The sequence below is a fragment of the Leptopilina heterotoma genome, unplaced genomic scaffold (assembly GCF_015476425.1).
Source record: "Leptopilina heterotoma isolate Lh14 unplaced genomic scaffold, ASM1547642v1 Lhet_13, whole genome shotgun sequence".
Classification (NCBI taxonomy): Eukaryota; Metazoa; Arthropoda; class Insecta; order Hymenoptera; family Figitidae; genus Leptopilina; species Leptopilina heterotoma.
This window is the reverse complement of record NW_025110848.1, coordinates 1,735,209-1,754,787: the sequence shown is the minus strand read 5'-3', so window position 1 is coordinate 1,754,787 and position 19,579 is coordinate 1,735,209. Positions and strand designations below refer to the sequence as shown.

The 19,579-nt window shown below is 25.7% G+C and overlaps 2 protein-coding genes across 3 annotated transcripts in view; both read right to left on the bottom strand.

Moving 5' to 3' along the window:
- LOC122512907 overlaps positions 1-19,579 on the bottom strand; it is a 190,214-nt gene that overhangs the window by 127,204 nt on the left and 43,431 nt on the right. The window lies entirely within an intron of this gene.
- LOC122512906 lies at positions 15,525-17,519 on the bottom strand. The gene is made up of 3 exons (XM_043629051.1): positions 16,566-17,519; positions 15,987-16,345; positions 15,525-15,912 (listed from the first exon to the last, which is right to left on the bottom strand). The coding sequence occupies exon 1, from the start codon at positions 17,510-17,512 to the stop codon at positions 16,583-16,585; it is 930 nt and encodes a 309-aa protein (XP_043484986.1). The 5' UTR covers positions 17,513-17,519; the 3' UTR covers positions 15,525-15,912; positions 15,987-16,345; positions 16,566-16,582.

The window sequence follows — 19,579 nt, the reverse complement described above, 5'->3', positions numbered from 1 at the left end:
ACTTTCCTTTTTAATTTGAAGAATTTTTCTCCTTTTTTTTCTATCAGTAGTAAAAATTACTTTTAATCAAATGAATATTTTCACTTTGTTTTAATTTTAAGTACGTTTTCAATTTTTCATGAGACAATATATTTCAGACAATAAATTTGTTTTATTGATTTTTAGTATAATTCCAGTTTGCGATGGACGGAAACTTTCTAAAGTCTCAATTTTTAGTATAAGTAGTCAAAGAAAGTTTCAGTGAGACATAAAAGTTTCAATCCTCTTTATTATATATTTCTTTTATACAAATATAAAACAATTAGTAAAAATTTCTCCAATTTATTTCTTTTAGATTTTTATAAAATATTCCCATCTATCAATTTTTTTTTTAAATCAAATTTTCATTATTTCTAATTTCAAAAATTTATGAAAACTCGTAAAATTTTCCATTAGTTTCTTGTGTTGGGAAAATTTTCCATATATATATACATATGTGTGTATATAGAACAGTATTTCCGAAAATAGGTTTTGGTTAATGAGCATAACTGAAAATGAGCAATGAGACTTGAACAAGTTGTACAACTGTGATGCAAATGTTATTCAAAGTTTAGTGCATTTAGAAGTTGAACTTTGCTTAACGTCCTTCGGGTCATGACTTCGCCCCTATATGCCATTCCCTCGTCCCCTTTTCTATTCTCACAAAGTGATGTGATTAAATTCCAACGTTGACATCTCCCGCCAAAACAAACGCGTTAAATTCAACGTTATAAAAAAAACTAACAGTAAAAAAAACTCCCATTTTCCCCTTTTCTAAAATAAACGACGAACAAATATATATAGAGAAAAATCTGTTCATCGTAAATGTGATTTATGAGAAATATTTTTCCCCCTTTTTATAATTTATATTATCTCCAATAAAGCTTTTAATTTAAATTTTTTTGTTTAATAAATTGTTGTCGTCGTCGTCGTCGTCGTCGTAAGAATTTTTTTTCTCACATTAAAAAAAAAAGTATTTTATTTATTTACTTTTTGAAAATACAATTATAAGAAGAAAGAATTAGAAATTTATAAAATGCTTGACAATTAGATTGCTCTTTTATGTTTGTAAGCATTTCGTTTCCAATTCGTGGAAATGAAATTAACGGGGCGTGAAAAGCAAGCTGCTTAAGTTCTGTCTTTGTCAGTCGCTAATGGGTTAATTTGTTGCTTATCCACTTTTTGGGTTAAAGGAAGATCTCTCTGGACTACACGAAACTTGTAAGTCACGTTCTCGCCGTAAAGTAGATCGCAAGTCGTCCGACGGCACGAGTCTCGCTTTCATAATGAAGAAAGTAAATTCCGTTTGAATCACAAGAAAATATCGATAATTTTTTGCACACAAAAAAAAGAGTAAGCAAAACGGTAAACTAAAAAGACGAATTTTTTTTTCTCAAACGTCAGGACAACATTTATTTAAAAAATACTTTTCATAATTATTATTTATAAAATGAAAACGAATCGAGAAAAAGAAAAGTAATGTAAAATACAAAAGTAGAAAAAAGAATATAAAATTTTCCTAGTGTAGTAAAAGTACAATCAGTAGTAAAACCTTTTTTTAGTCAGCCAAAATGCTGTAAATTAAATGATCATAACTTTTTTATTTCTAACTCCAGTAATTTTCAGCCCCAATTTAATTAATAATTTTACATATTCAAAACGAAAACTAATCTAAATTATCGAAAAGATTGAAAATAATGGAAAATAAGAATACAATTTTGTAAATTAATTCACAAACTACATTAATGTTTGCAACGAGTGAGAATGAAAATTAATATCAATTTATGAATTGAAAAATAAGAGAAAGAATATTCACCATCTATTAAACTAGATACCCTGATTCAATACAACAATTACTGCCTGTCAGAGGTTACTGAATCACATGGAAATTTATGATAATAGCCACTTCTGATCTTGTTCGGAATAATAGCCAAATGCTCTGCAGTCATTTGATGGCTCACATGAACACTAATTATTGCAAATTAATGTCACATGCATTACCCATTTGAAGTAGATTTTTATCGATATTTCACATCCGCGGGCTAGTGAAAACAAAAAAAAAATGCTGATTCACTTATAAAATTGATTAATTATAAAATGTCTGACATTTGCAAAATGTATTCAATGAATTGAATGCAAATCTTCATTTTCATTGTTACTCAATAATTAATATTTTTAAATAGTGCGGATTTATTATTTAGAGGTATTTTTTGGCAAAATTTTATAGCAGTAGAAAAAGAGATTTTCATTCAGACTGAACTTTCTTTTAATGTTATTTTTGCACTAGTAGAAAAATAAATTTTTAGTCAGACAGAACCTTTATTTCATGTTCCTTTGCTACTAGTAGTAAAAAAAAATTTTTTAGTCAAACAAATTATTCTTCCATTAATTTTTGAAATCAGTAGTGAAAGTAGAATTTGGTCAGACATAGATTTTCTATTTAGATAGTAAAAGTGAAATTCACTCAAAGCGAGTTTAATTTTAGTAAAATTTTATAGTAGGTAGTAAAAGAGATTTTTATTTCGACAGAATATTCTGTAAATTATATTTTGGCACTAGTAGACAAAGAATTTTTTAGTCAGACAGAACTTTTTTAATGTTTCTTTGGTACTAGTAGAAAAAGAATTTTTCAGTCAGACATAACTTTGTTTAATGTTTCTTTGGCATTAGCAGTAAACAAGAGTTTTAGTCAGACAGAACTTTTTCAAATCTGTTTCTAAAATCAGTAGTGAAAGTAGAATTTGTTCAGACAAAGATTTTCTATTTCAATACTAAGAGTAAAATTCAATCACAAAAAGTTTCAATTTAGCGAAGTTACTATTCATATAAGAAAAAAAATACAATTTTTGTTAGACAGATCTTTTTTAAATCGTTTTTTAAAATCAGTAGTAAAAGCAGTTTTTGGTCAGACAAAGATATTCTGTGTTGATTGTAAAAGTAAAATTGAGTCCGAAAATGTTCCAATTTGGGGAAATTTTTTAGTAGTAGTAAAATTTAGTTTTCGTCAGACAGATGGTTTAAAAAATTTTTTTTAAGCAGTAGTGAAAGAGATTTGTGGTCAGACATAAATTTTCAATTTTCAAAATAAATATAAAATTCACTTATACACCGTTTGAATTTAGCAAAATTTTATAGTAGTAGTAAACGAGATTTTTAGTCAGTCAGAACTTTCTTTTAATGATATTCTGGCACTAGTAGAAGAATAGACTTTTATTCATACAAAATTTTCGTATTTTATTAATAAAAGTGAAATTTAATCACAAAATGTTTCAATTTAACGAAAATTTGGTAGTAAGAGCAAAAGTTCGTTTTAGTCAGACAATTTTTTTCTCTTTTCCCCAAACAGTAACATTTATATAACCAATTCATTATTAACAGGAAAAATTTCTTTCTTGTATTACAATTCTCTTTTCAATTTCGCTTCGTTAAATTTTCATTTCTTTCGAAAATAATGTCTGGAAAATTATTTTTTTCTGATTTTATTTACTAATTAATGAGATTGAATTCACTCGGTTAGTGACTTGAATGAAGTTGAAAGTTTAATAATGAAAATGAAATCAATTGAATTGAAATATTGAAAATTACTTGTGTTTATGAAAGTAGTCGTTAATCAATATTTGAAAAGGTTTTTGCTCGCAAGATAAAATAAAGGAAAGTTCATTTGAAAGTACTTATATCTATCTGTGCGAATAAGTAGACGAGAACTAATTAAAACTTGATTATTGCCTCTTAAGAAACGTTACCGGTTCGTTCAGCAACCCTACTGGTTCCGGCGCCAAGTTTGCTAGCATCGATCCTTTATTAACGATACTTGTTATTTTACGAATCGTCAGACTTTAATGGAATTAATTACTGTGATAACATTGTCCCGCTAGTGCTTCAAACACGAAGGAGAAATTAAAATTATAAGAAAAATATTTTTTTTTTTATTCTAGACAGAAAAATTTTTTATTTTGATTTATTTTCATAAATAAAAAATTTTATTTTTTGTAAATAAAAATCTAGATAATATTTAAGACAAAATAGTTTTATTTTAATATAAGTATAAATAAATATTTTTTCATGAAACAGAATTAAAAAATTGAAATTTAATATTTAGTATGAATTATTTATAATTAGAGATTTTATAACGCAAAAATGGAACATTTTTTTTATATAATCAATAATAAAAAAAGTATTAAAATATAATATACGTTCTGTTTTACTTTTTACTTGTGTATAGAAAATATTGTTTAATTGATCATATAACGTAGTAGAGGGGAATGTATTTAAATTATTCATAAACTGAAAATGATATAATAATGGAAACAAAGGGAAAATACAAAAGGCGTAATTATTCTAGCAGTTTAATGCAGCTATTAAATTATATAACAGAATCCAGCTACTTACTTCTTATAATATTTAACAAATTTTTATAAAGTAGATTTCTAGTAGAATTAACAAATTAAAAAATTACTAAATTTTTATTATATTTATTATTTATTATTTTTATTATTACTATATTTTAAAATTTTTATTATAAGTAATATTAACTTTTTTAAAGAAGAAAATTATTATTTCAATGTAAATAATATTAAAATTCTTGTTTATTACAAATTTTATAATTATATTATAAGTCAGAGCAAAACGTCATAAAGTACAATTTAATTGAAATCAGTAGTAACAGTCCTTTTTGGTCAGACATAATCCAGAAATTCAAAAATCAGTGATTAGTCTCCGTTCGAGTCAGAAAAACTTTTCTGAAATTTAAATTTAATATAATCCTTTAATTGGAATAAGTAGTAATAGTTCTTTTTGGTCAGTCAAAATCGTTAAATTAAAAATCAGTAGTAACACACTCCCTTTGAGTCAGACTTTTTTTCTGAAATTCAGTTCAGTTGTAATCAGTAGTTTTTAAAGTCGTTTTATTTTGTGACCAGTAGAAATAGTGGTTTTTTGTCAGACATAGCTTGGGAGTAAAAATAAAATTATACAACTTTTGAATTTAGAAAAAATTTTTATAATAGTAGAAAAAGTTGGTCTTCGTCAGACAAAACTTTCCTTTAATATTACTTTGAAACGAACGGAAAAAAGTTTTTAGTCGCACATATGTTGTAAATTTAGAAAACCCTCTCTTTTAGTAGTAAAATTCAGTTTCAATCCTACAGGGTTTCAATTTATCGAAATTTTTATAGCAGTAGTAAAAGTCCGTTACTGGCAGACAAAACTTTCTATAAATGTTAGTTTGGAACTAGTAGAAATAGTGGTTTCTGGTTAGACAAATTTTCTCTAAATATAGTATTCTTTTCTTCGATAGTAAAAGTGAATTTCAATCGAAAGATTTTAAATTACACACGGAATTTTTACACCAGTAGAAAAAGTAGTTTTTTCCACAACTTCTGAGACAAAAATTTAGATTTTTAGGGCAATTTTGTCTGACGTTAACCGTCATTTGCTACTGATTTGAAATTGACACGAATTTTTCAGAAAATTTTTTATTTGAAGATTTTAAAGTTTAATGATTTTAAATTAAAACTAACTTTTTTGCATAAATTTTCATTTTTTTGTCAGCAGTAGAAAAAGATAGTTTTAGTGCAACTAACTTTCGCTAACTTAGTTAATATGTGCAACTGTTTCAGATAAAAAATTTTTTTCGTGAATGATTCTTTGAATTTATTTATATGTTTAAGTAGTGCTTGTCATTTTTGGTCAGACCTGAATGTACTGAATAATTAAATGTGTTTTCAATTTTAATAATAAAAACTGAAGAATAAAAAGCAGAATCATTTTTCAAACTCTTGTTTTTCGTTTCAGTAGTAAAAAAAATATTTACGGTCAGACTAAAAGTTTTCCAAGTGATAGTTATTATGGTAAAAAGGATTAAAAAAAAAGTTTTCAGTCTGAAAAAAAAAAATTTTCAATTTTTTATATTTTATATGTGAAATAAGAAACACTTTCCACCACCATATGTTAATTAAAGTGTTATGTACTTTTTTCCTTCCCATAAATATCCAAATGAAAAAATTAAATATTAATTTTCTCATTTTACAGAATCGTCTCAATTATGTAAATCTGAATAATAGAAAATCATCATATACACAGCATTTTGATTAATAGACAAGTAAAATTATTCGCCTTATGAATTGTATAAATGTGTGTAGTGCAATTGAAGGTAGCATGTTCAAACAGTGCTTTAGCATTACATCAGGAAGAGTTTGCACAAGCATTGAAATTGCTCATTTCAAGGAATACATGTTTAGGAATGTCTACAAACTGACGGAATTTCATTAACTCAAATGCTTTCCATTTATGAAGAAAAACAAATTCTCTTGTTTGTTATAATTATTTCACAAGCAAGTGAGCGAAGGGTTTTTATGTTCTGAAACTGAAATGAAGAGAGTAAGTCAAAGTCAAAAAAAATGAGTGAAGCTTGTCAGTGGAATTACAAACATACAAAAAAAAAACTTTTTTGACGTTACTTTACTAAAAAGGTTTCAATGCGTTTTTTGGGGGGGAAAACAAACTTTATTCGACGAAAATAAAAATTTATTTTATTGAAAAGAATAACTTTAGTGAGAAAAATAACTTTATAAAAATAACTTTTATGAACGAAAAAGAAGTTTAACAAACAAATTTTTCCAAAAAAGATTCTTTTGTGAAAAAATATAAAAAGAAAGGGGAATCGCTGGTGATTAAGAGATGAAAAATGATTCTCACCCTTTGAAATGATAATATTATCAAGGAAAGATGGAAAAATGATGAAGGGTGGCGAACACTTCATTCTTTTTTGCGACAAACAAATTTTTTTTCCCTTCTCTTCTTTTTCTTATATATATGTGAAAATCTATTAGCGCCCTTTTGTGATTTATTAGAATGAATGTGTAAGTCCGTTATCCCTTAAATCGTAGAGAGAAAAATCCCCCTCCCCTTGTGCCGAAACGGAGAGAAAGGAAGTGGCGTGATTAATGGTGGAAATTTTTGTTTTCGGTATTTATTTACTTTTTTCAACGAACAGACGTTGTGCCGCAGTCGGATAGCTGGCATTCTTTTACTATCGTACTACGATCCTTCACCCACAGCAGTTGAGCTATTTACGCCGAAAAATGGCTATCCAATCCTCATCTAATCTTGTAATTTGTGCGGATTTCTCTAAGCATCGATCGTATACTTTCCATCTCTTTTTACATTTAACCATTTTCCTCTCAAATTACTTTCATTTCCTTTTTTTTCTTTTTGTTGTTGTCTCTTTTTTTTATTCACCCTGTTTTAAATTATTTTCACATTTTTTTTAATAAATAAATAAATAAATAATGAAACAAAGTACTGTGTGCAAAAAAATATTTTTTTCGATTCTAAATTTGTAAATTTGTTAATTTACGAATTTACAAATTTGGATAAAAATAAAATTAATCTGGTAGAAATAGGTAAAAATTAAATTGGCATAAAAAAAGACATCTGTTTATTTTATTCAAAACGAGAAAATTGAGATTTAAATTTAAGAAAGTTTGTCTGTCTTATAAATAATTCTACTACTTCTACCTAAAATTGGCAAGTTTTCTCCAAACTATATCTGACATAATAATTAATTCTACTTTCTTCAAATATGCATTTTAAATATTTTAAACAATAGTCTGGTTCGAAATGATTTTTACTACTAATTTCAAAATTAAAGTGGATGCAAAAAAAAGCGTGTGATTAAAAATTACTAATACTACTGTCGTAAAAAATCCTTCTGAATACAATAAGAATGTATGACTTAATTAAATTTTTACTACTGAAAAAGAATTTTAAAAATTTAAGAAATTTAAATTTGAATTCAGTGACAAATTTTTTAAATAAAATATTATCCAGACCACTCGTGTCAGGTGTACAGTTCAAATGTTCTTTTAAATTTAGAATCAGTAGTAAAGCTCAGTTACATTCAGACGAAATTCTATAAAATTTGAAAATATTTTTAATTTTCACTTGATGTTAAGTGGCGTGTTTAGAATAATTCTGAATATTTCAATAGTGTGACTCAAACTAAATTGCACCCATTGTATTAAAAATTTAATTTTTTAGAAATTTTATGTCTGACATAAATTGAAATTTTCTACTGAATTTAAATTAACTGGTTTTAAAATTGAATACAAAAAAAAGTACTTGATTAAAAATTCTTAGTAAAACTGCTGAAAGAATTTTAATTAACATAATAATAAAGTACGACTTAATCAGACTTTTACTACTTGAAAGAGAATCTATAAAATTATAAATTTTTGGCTGACTTAACTTAGTTTAACTACTATTTTTTTCTATAATCAGTTAAAGTAAATATTTAGACAATAAAAATTTTTAAAATGAGTGAAGATCTCCACTTACAGTCAGACAAATCGTTAAAATAATCGTTTAAAATTAAGAATCAGTAGTATAGGTAATTTAAAGTCAGACTAAAATTCTAAAATATTTTTAATTTTCACTTGATTTGAAGTGGCACGTTTAGAATAATTCTAAATATTTCAATGGTATGACTTAAACTAAATTTTACCCATGGTAGTAAAAATGCAATTTTCAGGATGTCTGACATAAGTGGGAATTTTCTACTTAATTAAAAATAAGCACAATTTTTATAGAATTAAATTAATAGTTAAGAATTCTAGAGAGTTTTGTTGCTAGTAGTAATAAATAGTTTAGGACAGCCTAATGTATCCTAATTTTTTTCTGTAAGTAGTTAAAGTAAGTGGTAGTCAGACTATTTAAATTCTTTAAATAAGTAAAATTATACACTACTAGTTAGCCTTATCGTTAAAAATTCATCTCAATTTAAAATCAGTAGTAAATAACAGTCTACGTCACATAAAATTTTCCTGGAAATCTAAATTTCCTGTGTCAGTAGTAACTGTAGTGTTTACTCAGACACACTTTTCCTAAACCGATTGTATAAGTTTATGATTTTTTCAAAAATTTAAAAAAGGTGAAAATTAAATTAAAATAATAAAAAAAGAAAGTTGTTTTATTTTATTCGAAACGAAGAAAAATGAGATTAAAATCTTAAGAAAGTGAGTGACTCTACTTTGGTTTCACTTCCTATATGTATATGAAATATAGAGATATATATATATGTTCTCTTTGAAATCCCAAGAGATTGTCTTCGACGAGCAATGCTCGGATATCCAGTACATACCGTGAAGTCCAATTATACGTCAGTAGTGAATTTGCTCGCAAACGGAGAATGCGAATGTACAACTCCTTTGGGATAGGTATTATCTTGGCAGCTGTTAGCGCTCGCTTTAGACCAGATCTGCCCAAATGTGCGGATTTTGTCAATGGAATCGATCGGTAAATCGGATCTCAATAGAGAAGGATTTTGAAACCGTCGTGACTCGAATTATGCACGTGCAGTACTAGTACACGATTAGTTTCTAAAGTCCATATTGAATTTGGTACTTGCATTTGAAATTCACTTCAATGCCAAAATGTCATAAATCTCCATTTTCGAAATCGATTAAACCGATCATAGCACAAAATTTAGGCGATGAAATTTTTGATTTCTTTGATTAATTTTAATATAGAAGCTAAACACTACAGTTACTACTGACGCAAATAATTTAGATTTTCAGGAAAATTTTGTCTGACGTTGACCGTCATCCACTACTGATTCTAAATTGAAAAGAATTTTTTACGATTTAAAAAAAAAAAAAAATTTGAAAGTCTGACTAAATCTTTCTTAAACTACTCATAGAAAAAATAAGCCTCAGGACACTTTTGCCTGATCTAAACTGTTTAATATTACTAGAACAATTATTTTTGCAAAAATTCTTAACTATTTTTTTAATTGTTACAAAATTCTGTTTTATTTACTTTTAGTAGAAAATTCTCGTTTATGTCAGACAGAATGAATATAAAAACGATTTGTCTGACTATAAGTGGAGAAATTTACTCATATTAAAAATTTCGATTGTCTAAATATTGACATTAGCTGATTACAGAAATAAATAGTAGTAAAACTAAGTTATGTCAGACAAAAATTTATAATTTTATAGATTCTATTTTAAGTAGTAAAAGTCTGATTAAGTCATACTTTCTTATTATGTTGCTGAAGATTTTTTCACCAATAGTACTAGTAATTTTTAATCAGACACTTTTGTCTCTGTATCTAATTTTGAAATCAGTAGTAAAGGCCGTGTTTGGTCCGCCAAAATGTGTTTACCTTATTTTCACTAAAAAGTTACAGTTTTTCAATAAGAAAAAATCTTTTCATATTCCGTACTTTTATGCCAAACAAAATATAGAGAAAACTTTCTAAAATCCTCTCTTTTGTAGAAAGTAGTAAAATTCTTAAGTCAGACAAAAAATCTAACGAAGAAAAAAATAATTTTACAATTATATACTTTTAATGTCAATAGAAGTAAATATTTCTAAAAAATAAGTTAATAGACGTAAAAAAACACGTAAAAATTAAATCTAAATGTTAAACAAATTTACAATTGTTAAAAAGTACACGAAGAAAAAGGAATTGTTAAATCTACTAAAATTAATTGTTAATATAGAACTAGCAAATTTGATTTGTTGTTGCAACAATTTTTTTTGTTCTACTAACAAATTAATTGTTATCACAACAATTTTGATTTGTTAGGAGAACAAAAAAACTGTTTCAACAACAAATCAGATTTGCTAGTTCTATATTAACAAAATTAATTAGTAGATTTAACAATTCCTTTTTCTCCGTGTAACTTATTGGTAAAGGAATAATAGAAACAAATTATAATTGAATTATTCCCATTAGATAAATGTCAGCGAGTTGGACTTTTCTCGGGAAACTTTTTAAATTTGCATTATACTCTTAATATTCTATTTGGAGTATTAATCAATGAGAGTGTTGAATTTTCGCAAAAAAAAAATGATAAATTACACCGGAAAGTTTAAATCACGTTTGAAACATACGTCAAATTTGCCATAAGATGATAAAACCATTTGCCATTTATAGCGGACCATCGTTATTGCAACGAGCACGTCTTTTTCAATGTTACGTATCATTATTTCCATAAATAATGCACGCAACGCTTTAGTAAATTTTAATAGTCACCAAAATTGCTTCATATTTTCCAATCTATACATTAGCGTGTCTAATGCAGTCATGTTTTGTCCATAAATTATCAATAAAGTAAATATTGACCAGGTAGTCAATATCCCCCCCCCCCCCGCCGCCAATAAAAAAATACAAAATTTCCCTTCATTAATTTCCTAAAAATAAATTTTAAATCTAAATTCTCTCCTGAAATTCTTTTCTTATTTTATCACATTTTAAAAATCCGAATGTTTTTAATTCTTTTAAATTTCCTATTAAAAATCTAATTTTGTTTTCATTATAATATATAATAATGTAAAATATAATTTTTATCATTTTACAATAATTGAATAGTAGTGAAATTTAAACAATTATAGAAATGTACATTAGTATTGAAATTATGTTTACCTTTCATAAAAAAGTAAACTTTAATATGACTTATTTTTTATACAGTTGATTTTATTGTTGATTTTCGAACAAAATGTTGTTTAATTATTGAACAAGAAAAAAGAAGGGTGAAATTAATTTTTATAAACATTGTTGTTTATCGAATCTGATTGAAACAGAATTGTTTGCGGATACTCAACAATATGGAGCCTGGTATATACGGAATAAAGTTTTTAACTATTGGAATCGTCAACAAACCAGCATCCAAGATAAGCAAATATCATTCTGCAGGAGTTCATATATCATGATATAATCGAAAAACGGAATACCGAATATAACAGAGTTATTTACATTAGCTACCGTTTGGATAAAATTTACCTTTAATATAACACGCATATGTATTAATAATAATGAATCCATCAAACGCATATTTAATAAATACTTCACAATTTATTGCAAAAATAATAATAATAATATTAATAATAAAAATAAAAATAATAATAATAATAATAATAATAATAATAATAATAAATAATAACAATGAGTATTCAAAAAAATGTTTCAAACATTCCAAATTATTTTTCAGGAAAAATAGTTATAATAATTAAAAAAAAATTTATAAATTTTTCGCCTTGAATTTTTTAATCTGATATTTTGAAAATCACAATTCATAATTTCACTGCGAATAATAAATTTTGTTCCGAAAATAAATTCGAATTTTCAGTGCATATAATAATTATGATTACTGTGTTTTTAATTTGTCTTTTTCTTCTTTTAAATTGTTGGACCGACAGTTATTAATTTTAAATTTGTAATTTCGCTATTCTCACGAAAAATTTGATTTTTCATTTGAAATTGAAATGGAATCGATTATTTTTTTTAAATAATTAATTTGGAAATTTAATTTTTCATTTTTTACATGTTGACTGAAAATTTGTCAGACATATTTTAAATTTTTCTCCTATAATATATTTATGGAAGAAAAAATTGATTTTAATAATTAGACAAAAAAAGTCTATTATTATTAATTTTATATAAATACTAGAGAAAATATTAATTACTCTCAAAATTTGAGGATTAGTAAAAATGTTTACTGATTTGAAATAGTGACTGATTTTTTCTTTTTGAATTAGTAAATTTTACTAATAAATATTAATTTCTACTAATTAATTAATTTAAATAAATTTAATTCTACTAATTAAAATTAATTAATTATTTTCTACTATTTAATTACTACTAATTAATTAAGAAAGTAAATTTTACTAATTAAGTACTACCTCAAAAATTTCCCCTTGTTACTGTGATTAATTAATCATGAATACAAGAAAAAACAATAAATTAGATAAAAAGGGGATTCTTCTATAGTGCAAACGGTCACGAATTACGAAAAAAATTAATGACAATCGAAATTAAATTAATATTTCATATTCATATTCGCTTATAAATATTTGAAAAGAAATTTTGAAAAACGTACAATATTTTCCAATATTTCCCTTCAATTTAGTTAATTACCTATCATTTACATAAAAATATTGTAGAGCTGATATTTTTCGATAAATAAGCGAATTAGAATTTTAAAATTGTTCCTTTGATAATTATATTTTACTAATAATAGAATTATATATTTTCAATATATATTTACTTACGAAATAAACTCGACAAGAACATATGTTGTTTAACTCACCTGAAACAAGAAGAATAGAAAATTCTTTATATAAGAATTATTACAAAACAAGTAATAATAATGAAAACAGATAATAAATTCTAAATTCTATTAAATGATTGTATTAGATTATTTATAATAATAAATGTTAAAATAATAATTCAAAACTATTTACAACTATTCCATGAATTTTACTACGTAACCTAATTAAATTTCAGTAAAAATTCTTGAAATTTACTTCGAACTTGGCAAAATTTCCTCTAAAAATATTGAAATTCACTTTTTAAAAAACCTTTTTTTTTTGTTATTTCCAAAATAATTTTAACTATTTCCGAAGAAAATTTTGTTTAAAGAAATAAATTAGAAAAGTTTATTTTAGACGTAGTAAAATTTACCCTATACATAATATCAGGGAACCCAATGGGAAGTAAACGATTGGTTCAATAATGGACCATGCTTGGCGAACTCCGTTCCATTATTGGAACATTAATGGCAACCATCATTGGACCACCGATGGTTTAAACTTGGGATGATCACGCTACTGCCAATGATCGGTAGCCAAGCATCGGGCCATTATTAGTTGCCAAAGAATTGCCAAGGATACAAAATCGATTTTCAAAAGCTTGATTTTTTATTGGCAGCCAACAAAAAACCAAGGTTTTGAAAATTTATTTTTTTTTAATTATTAATTAAAATTTATTTTTTTTTAATTATTAATTAAAATTTATTTTTAAAAAATATATTTTTCAAAAATATATATTTTTTTAAATTAATAGAACATATTAATTTAATTATTCACCTCTGGTAAAACAAAGGCGATAGAGTGATAAAAATTCCCTCACTGTGTATCTCACACTGGAAGGAATCTTGTGAATGCCTTTGCGGTAGAGGAGCAGGTACTTATAGTGTCACTGAAACAGCTTACTAGCGAGTAGAAACCGCTAGCATGCTACCTGACGGCACTTGTCGGAATGATTTCCTGGCGCGCATTGCTTCGCGCAACGCGGGAATGTTTAAATATGATTCAGAAAATACATTATGTACCAAGAAAAAAAAAGATATATTATAAAAGTAATTATTTTTAAAAAGCCTATATATTTTGGACAGATTAATTATAACATAATAATAATCTTCAACTCTGTTTACTATAATTTTTAATGTAAAAATGTTTCTTTCAATTAATGTAAATAATTATAATAATTATAAATTTTCAAATTTAATTTTTAAATATTATGTAACCTGATCTAAAATGTTTTTATTTTTTTCCATAACTTTGTATTCACAATTATTTAAAATATTTTTTATAATTATTATTAATAAATAAAATAAATTATTATCGTTTTAAAATTATTTTAATAAATATTTTTTTTCATGCGAACTATTATAATGATAATAAATTATAATTATTAATCTGCATATTTTATTTTCAGAAGAGCTTTAAATCTTTCTCACAAAAAATAATTATCCGATAAAAATAACATACTGGACGTATATTATATTGTTTTATTTCAACGGCAAATAACTTGTAGTCGTGTAATAAAATTGTGAGTAAAGGCGAAGCATTTTTAGGTTATAAACGTGAAAACATGTTTTGACAGCTCCGGTAAAATGAGTTGCAACAAATGTGAGTCTAGGTTTTTTCTGTGGCTTTAGTAATTTTTAAATTTAATTCAAATAAAAAATAAACAGGATAAAATTTCTTCGTGTTTCAGCACGATTGAATTAAAATTAAAAAATTTAATTTATCTGGATTCAGAAATTTACTTTAAAATTAATTGATACAGTGTTTATTGTTTTTGATAGATTTAAATTAGAAGAAAAGTATAGAAAGGCGATTTTTTATGTTTAATAAATTGAATTAATTTATAAGTATTTCACTATTATTAACTATTGATATTATATGAAGTTTGAGTAAAATTTAATAAGAATAATTCTTAAAAAATGTTTTTAAGAACGTAGAAAAAAATAATATATTCTTCAAGGGAAACTGTAAGTTTATAATTAAAAAATATTTTTAATAATTTAATTTCTCAATGAGCTGTATTAAAATAATTTCAAAATAATTAATTTGATGATAAAATATAGACATAAAATTTATAAATAACAAAATTTTAAAAGATTTGAAATGAAAACTCTTGTAAATTTGATTTTATCAATAATTTTATCAATAATTATTGTTACAAAATTTAAATAAAGCCAAAATTATAAAAAAATTTTAATTCATAAGTATTTTAAACAACAAAATTAAAAAATGAAAAGTCATAATGAATAATATAAGAAATATTTTAATAAAACAAATTTTATGAAATACATCATAAAAGCTAAGTGTGATTAAAATAAAACGAAAAATTTTTAATACTCGTAGTATTTGAGGCCTGCTATATTTAAAATAACCATAAATTATATTATTGAAATATTTTGGCGTGATGGAAGTATAAAACGATTCCAAATATCTGTTAATATAACTAAAAATTAAATCTTTTATCATCATTGTTAGTAAAGAACTTTTACAGTTCCCTTATAAATGAAATACATAAAACTGACTGACAAAAATCGGGTTTTTTAATTCCTATGCTCTAGTCTTTCTGAAAATGAGTGTAAATTCTACTAGATTGAAAGGTAATAAGATTTTCATCAATGCCATTAATCCAACCAACTAAAATACAGCAACATCTGTACAGTTTTTAGAATAAATAGTCCAAAATTAGCTCTTCGAAACTTCTGATTATTATTGCAAAAATCTCTTATTACCAAATGTCCAAAAGTGAAATCCACATAAGGAAAGTAACAATAGAAACCAGTGCTATCAATGTTGATATACCTAAAATTAAAAAAATATTAATAAAATAAATAAATATAAAAGAAAAGTTAATTAAATTTAAAGAATTGTATTACCTTTTGCATTGTCTAGAAATAGAGTAACGAACGTGTTGCTAAACATTTCGATGATGATGTGAATAAAATTCGTAGCATGTCCAAATTAATGCTATTTTCATTTGAGAAGAAAGCCTTTTGAATTTTAATTGTGCAATAAAAAATTAAATCATCGAAAACTTTAATTATATCGCAAAAAGCATTGGTGTCCAACTGTTATAAGAGTTTATGTACTTCCAAAAATTAAATAGAGAAGAAATATTAATATTAATTTTGTCGATGTCTACGTTGCTGAATTTGATGTCGCCATATTTTCGGTTTATTTTCTTCGATCTTTACAGTTGTCATATTTTAATTTTTGTCCTCTGATTTTTGACCACCTGAAAATATTTGTTAATATTCATATTCTTGTTACAATTATGATTACTAAAATTATTCTTTGATATTTTTAATACTATTTTGCAATTCGAATAATTTTAAATATAAGAAATTATTTTAATATATTTTTTAAGCGTGCAATAGATCAGATTACAACAACAATTCACGTGCTTTCTATATTTTATAATATAAAAATTTCGTATTGAAATTTTGTGTACTTACCGTTGCAAAGAAATTTTTTATTCTACGTGTAGAAAATTAAGTGCATGCTTCTCATTTTCTATGTCCAAAACGATACACTTATTTTTTACTTGATTTAAATTTATCATCATCCTTGTAGAACTTGTTGAACCTAATTTCCAAATTCCCAATATTGAAGATTTGCATGGATAGTCAAAAGAATTACCAATGTTTTGAATTTCGTGACCTTCTACAAAAATATTTTCATCGACTTTCAAGATTCCTGTAACCTCAAGAATAGTGTTATTATTTAATAACACCGTATTATCTGGACGAATAGTGCGAATTTTAATTTCTTTTACCGTGACAGCTTGAATTTCTTCCGTTTGGTTTTTATATTCGACAAGTGGGTCTTTTTGAATTCGTTGAACAGGTTGATTTACTGTCAATTTAAATTCAGGCAACAACGTAGGACAATTTTCAATTTCAGAAATCCTTTTAATGAGTTGTGGAACAACATCTTTTCGTCCACTTATTAATGATTTCAACATGCCTAAACAATTTTCGAAGGGAAAAGCCGAAAAATCTGACAAAGATTTTCTCATTCGTTCCACATCATCAGCAACGTGTAAAAGATTGTGATTGTTTAACGTTTGACAATCTTCTCCAAAATAGGTAGGCATCAAAATAAAAAAATTTTTTAAAAGCGTCTTCGCGTAACTTTGATGTTTTACTGCAAATTCGGAGGAACTTAAAATTCGACAGGCTACAAAATATAGCAGGAAGTGCTTGTAGGCGCAAGAACCCAAAACATGCTTTAGAACAATTGCACTGCAGTATAACAGAACGAAACGAAATTGTGTAGCCTTCCAGTAAGACAAATCTTCAATTTTCAAAGTCTTTCGCTGGAACTCAAGAGGTATCCCTTTTGAAGCACTCTCAAACAATTTACCTAACTTTTCTCGGTTTTTACCATTCAATTTCGCCATTCGTTTTTTTGAACTGAACCACTCTTCCAGACAGTATTTCATGCCACCTTCGGAGAGCAAGTGCATTGAATCTAAAAATACATCTCTGACTGGGTCGAAATCGCGTATTTTTAAAAGGTAGCAGTCTGCTACGTGGTGCTCAATTTGGGACTTCTTTCGAAATGATTCATTTGATCGTGGTGTAGAATCGATTTTTGGAAACACTCTTTTCCTGTTCACTGTCAATCCATGTATTTCGCATCTTTCGCAGCAATTAAAGCCAGTATGACCTTTTGAACCCTTGATAAAGGCTCTCGCCGGAGTGTCGCAAACAAATCCATGAAATTTTATTTGGTAAAATTTTTCTTTAATCTCTATTCCATTAAGGAGTAGAGAATTCATTTCCTTTACAAATTCCTCAAAAAATTCTGCCGCTGACTTGGGTTTTCCATCGCCGCCAAAAAATCCGATAAGAAATGGTGCTGATTTGTACCCCATGTTGTCTATCTTTCCCAAAATAGGCCATAACTGTTGACGAGATTTTTCAAAAATTTGCATTCCATCCACATTTACAATAAAAGTTATTGTATCTTCAACAAATATGGATGGATCTATAATTTTTTGTAATCTTTGCGTAATTCCAAAATATACAAAAGAGCCAAGATTCCCTCGTGAACTGTACATCTCTTTAATGTTGAAGTCGGATGTGCATTGTGATGGAAGAAGCATTGCTGCTGACGATGGAAGATCTTTATGGCCTTCTTTCTTTAAAGTCTTCAATAGCTCTTCTATACAATTTCTAGTTAAATTCTTCCTGAATTTAATTGCCCAAATTTGCATTTTTATCCTGAAATTCTCTTTTTTATTTTTTTCCAAATTAATTATTGATGCTTGAGGCTTACTCTCGTCAAACTTCTCTTCTTCATCATTCTCTGATGAATTGTAATCAGTGTCAATATTGTCTTTAATATCGACATCTTCTTCTTCTTGACAATTTATATCCGGATCATAAAGTGGATGTGAAGTGCTTGAAAAATTTTCATCTTCATTTGTGTCCTCAATATTTCCCTGTTTTTGAAAAATAATTCCTTTCACAAGGTGCGAATATTCAGGGTCAGTAATTTCGTGTATTTCTTTGTCGTTTATAACTGCTTCGTCATTGTTTGATAGTGTCGGTTCGTTATTAACTGCTTCGAAATATATCAATGGCTTTAGGTTTGTAAAATTTTCTCTCGTATCGACTTCGGGAAATGAAGTGTCTGAGAAGTTGTTTTCATTCATTTTTTTTAATTTAACGCTCCTACTTGACAATTCCTCTTCTGACTCTCTTTTTAGGGCTCGATACTTCTTAGTCCGTTGATAACTTGACATTTTCTTTTTATTGGATTTTTCACCTAAAAACGAAAATATGACAGAAAATGAGGGAGTTGTTAAGGTTTTAGATTTTCAAAATTTCATGACTTTTCTAGGTTTTCCAGACAATTTTTAGAAAAATTCTATAACCAAATTTAATGTTCTTGCAATATATTTTTAGAACTTTATAACAGAAAGTATACAATATTCGAATTAAATTTTAAATAATAAATAAAGTAGTAATAACTAATATAATAAAATATAAATAATAATTTTATAAAGAATTGAAACATCATTATTAAAAAATAAAGAAAATTAAATGGATTAAAAATATATTTATAATTTATTATATTTATTTATATTATTTATTATTCCTTCGTTAATTGAGATTTTCTCGATTATTTCATGATTTTCATCGGGTAATATCAACATCCTAATTATATTATATTAATTATAAGATAAAACAATATTATTATTGCATTTACAAATATGAATTTAATTTGATCCATTAAAAATATTGCTACACGAATATAAATTTGTTTAATATATTTATAGAATCTCAATTTTAAGTTTGCTTTTTTTAATTACTGAACAATTATGATTTTTACCTAATTTTTACAAAGAATTTCATAAGATATTTGTAAAATCATTGCTATTTTAAAAATTTACTAAAATTTCGATCGTTGAATTTTGATGACAATATTTTGTTCAAATATTATTCAAGTAATAAAATTT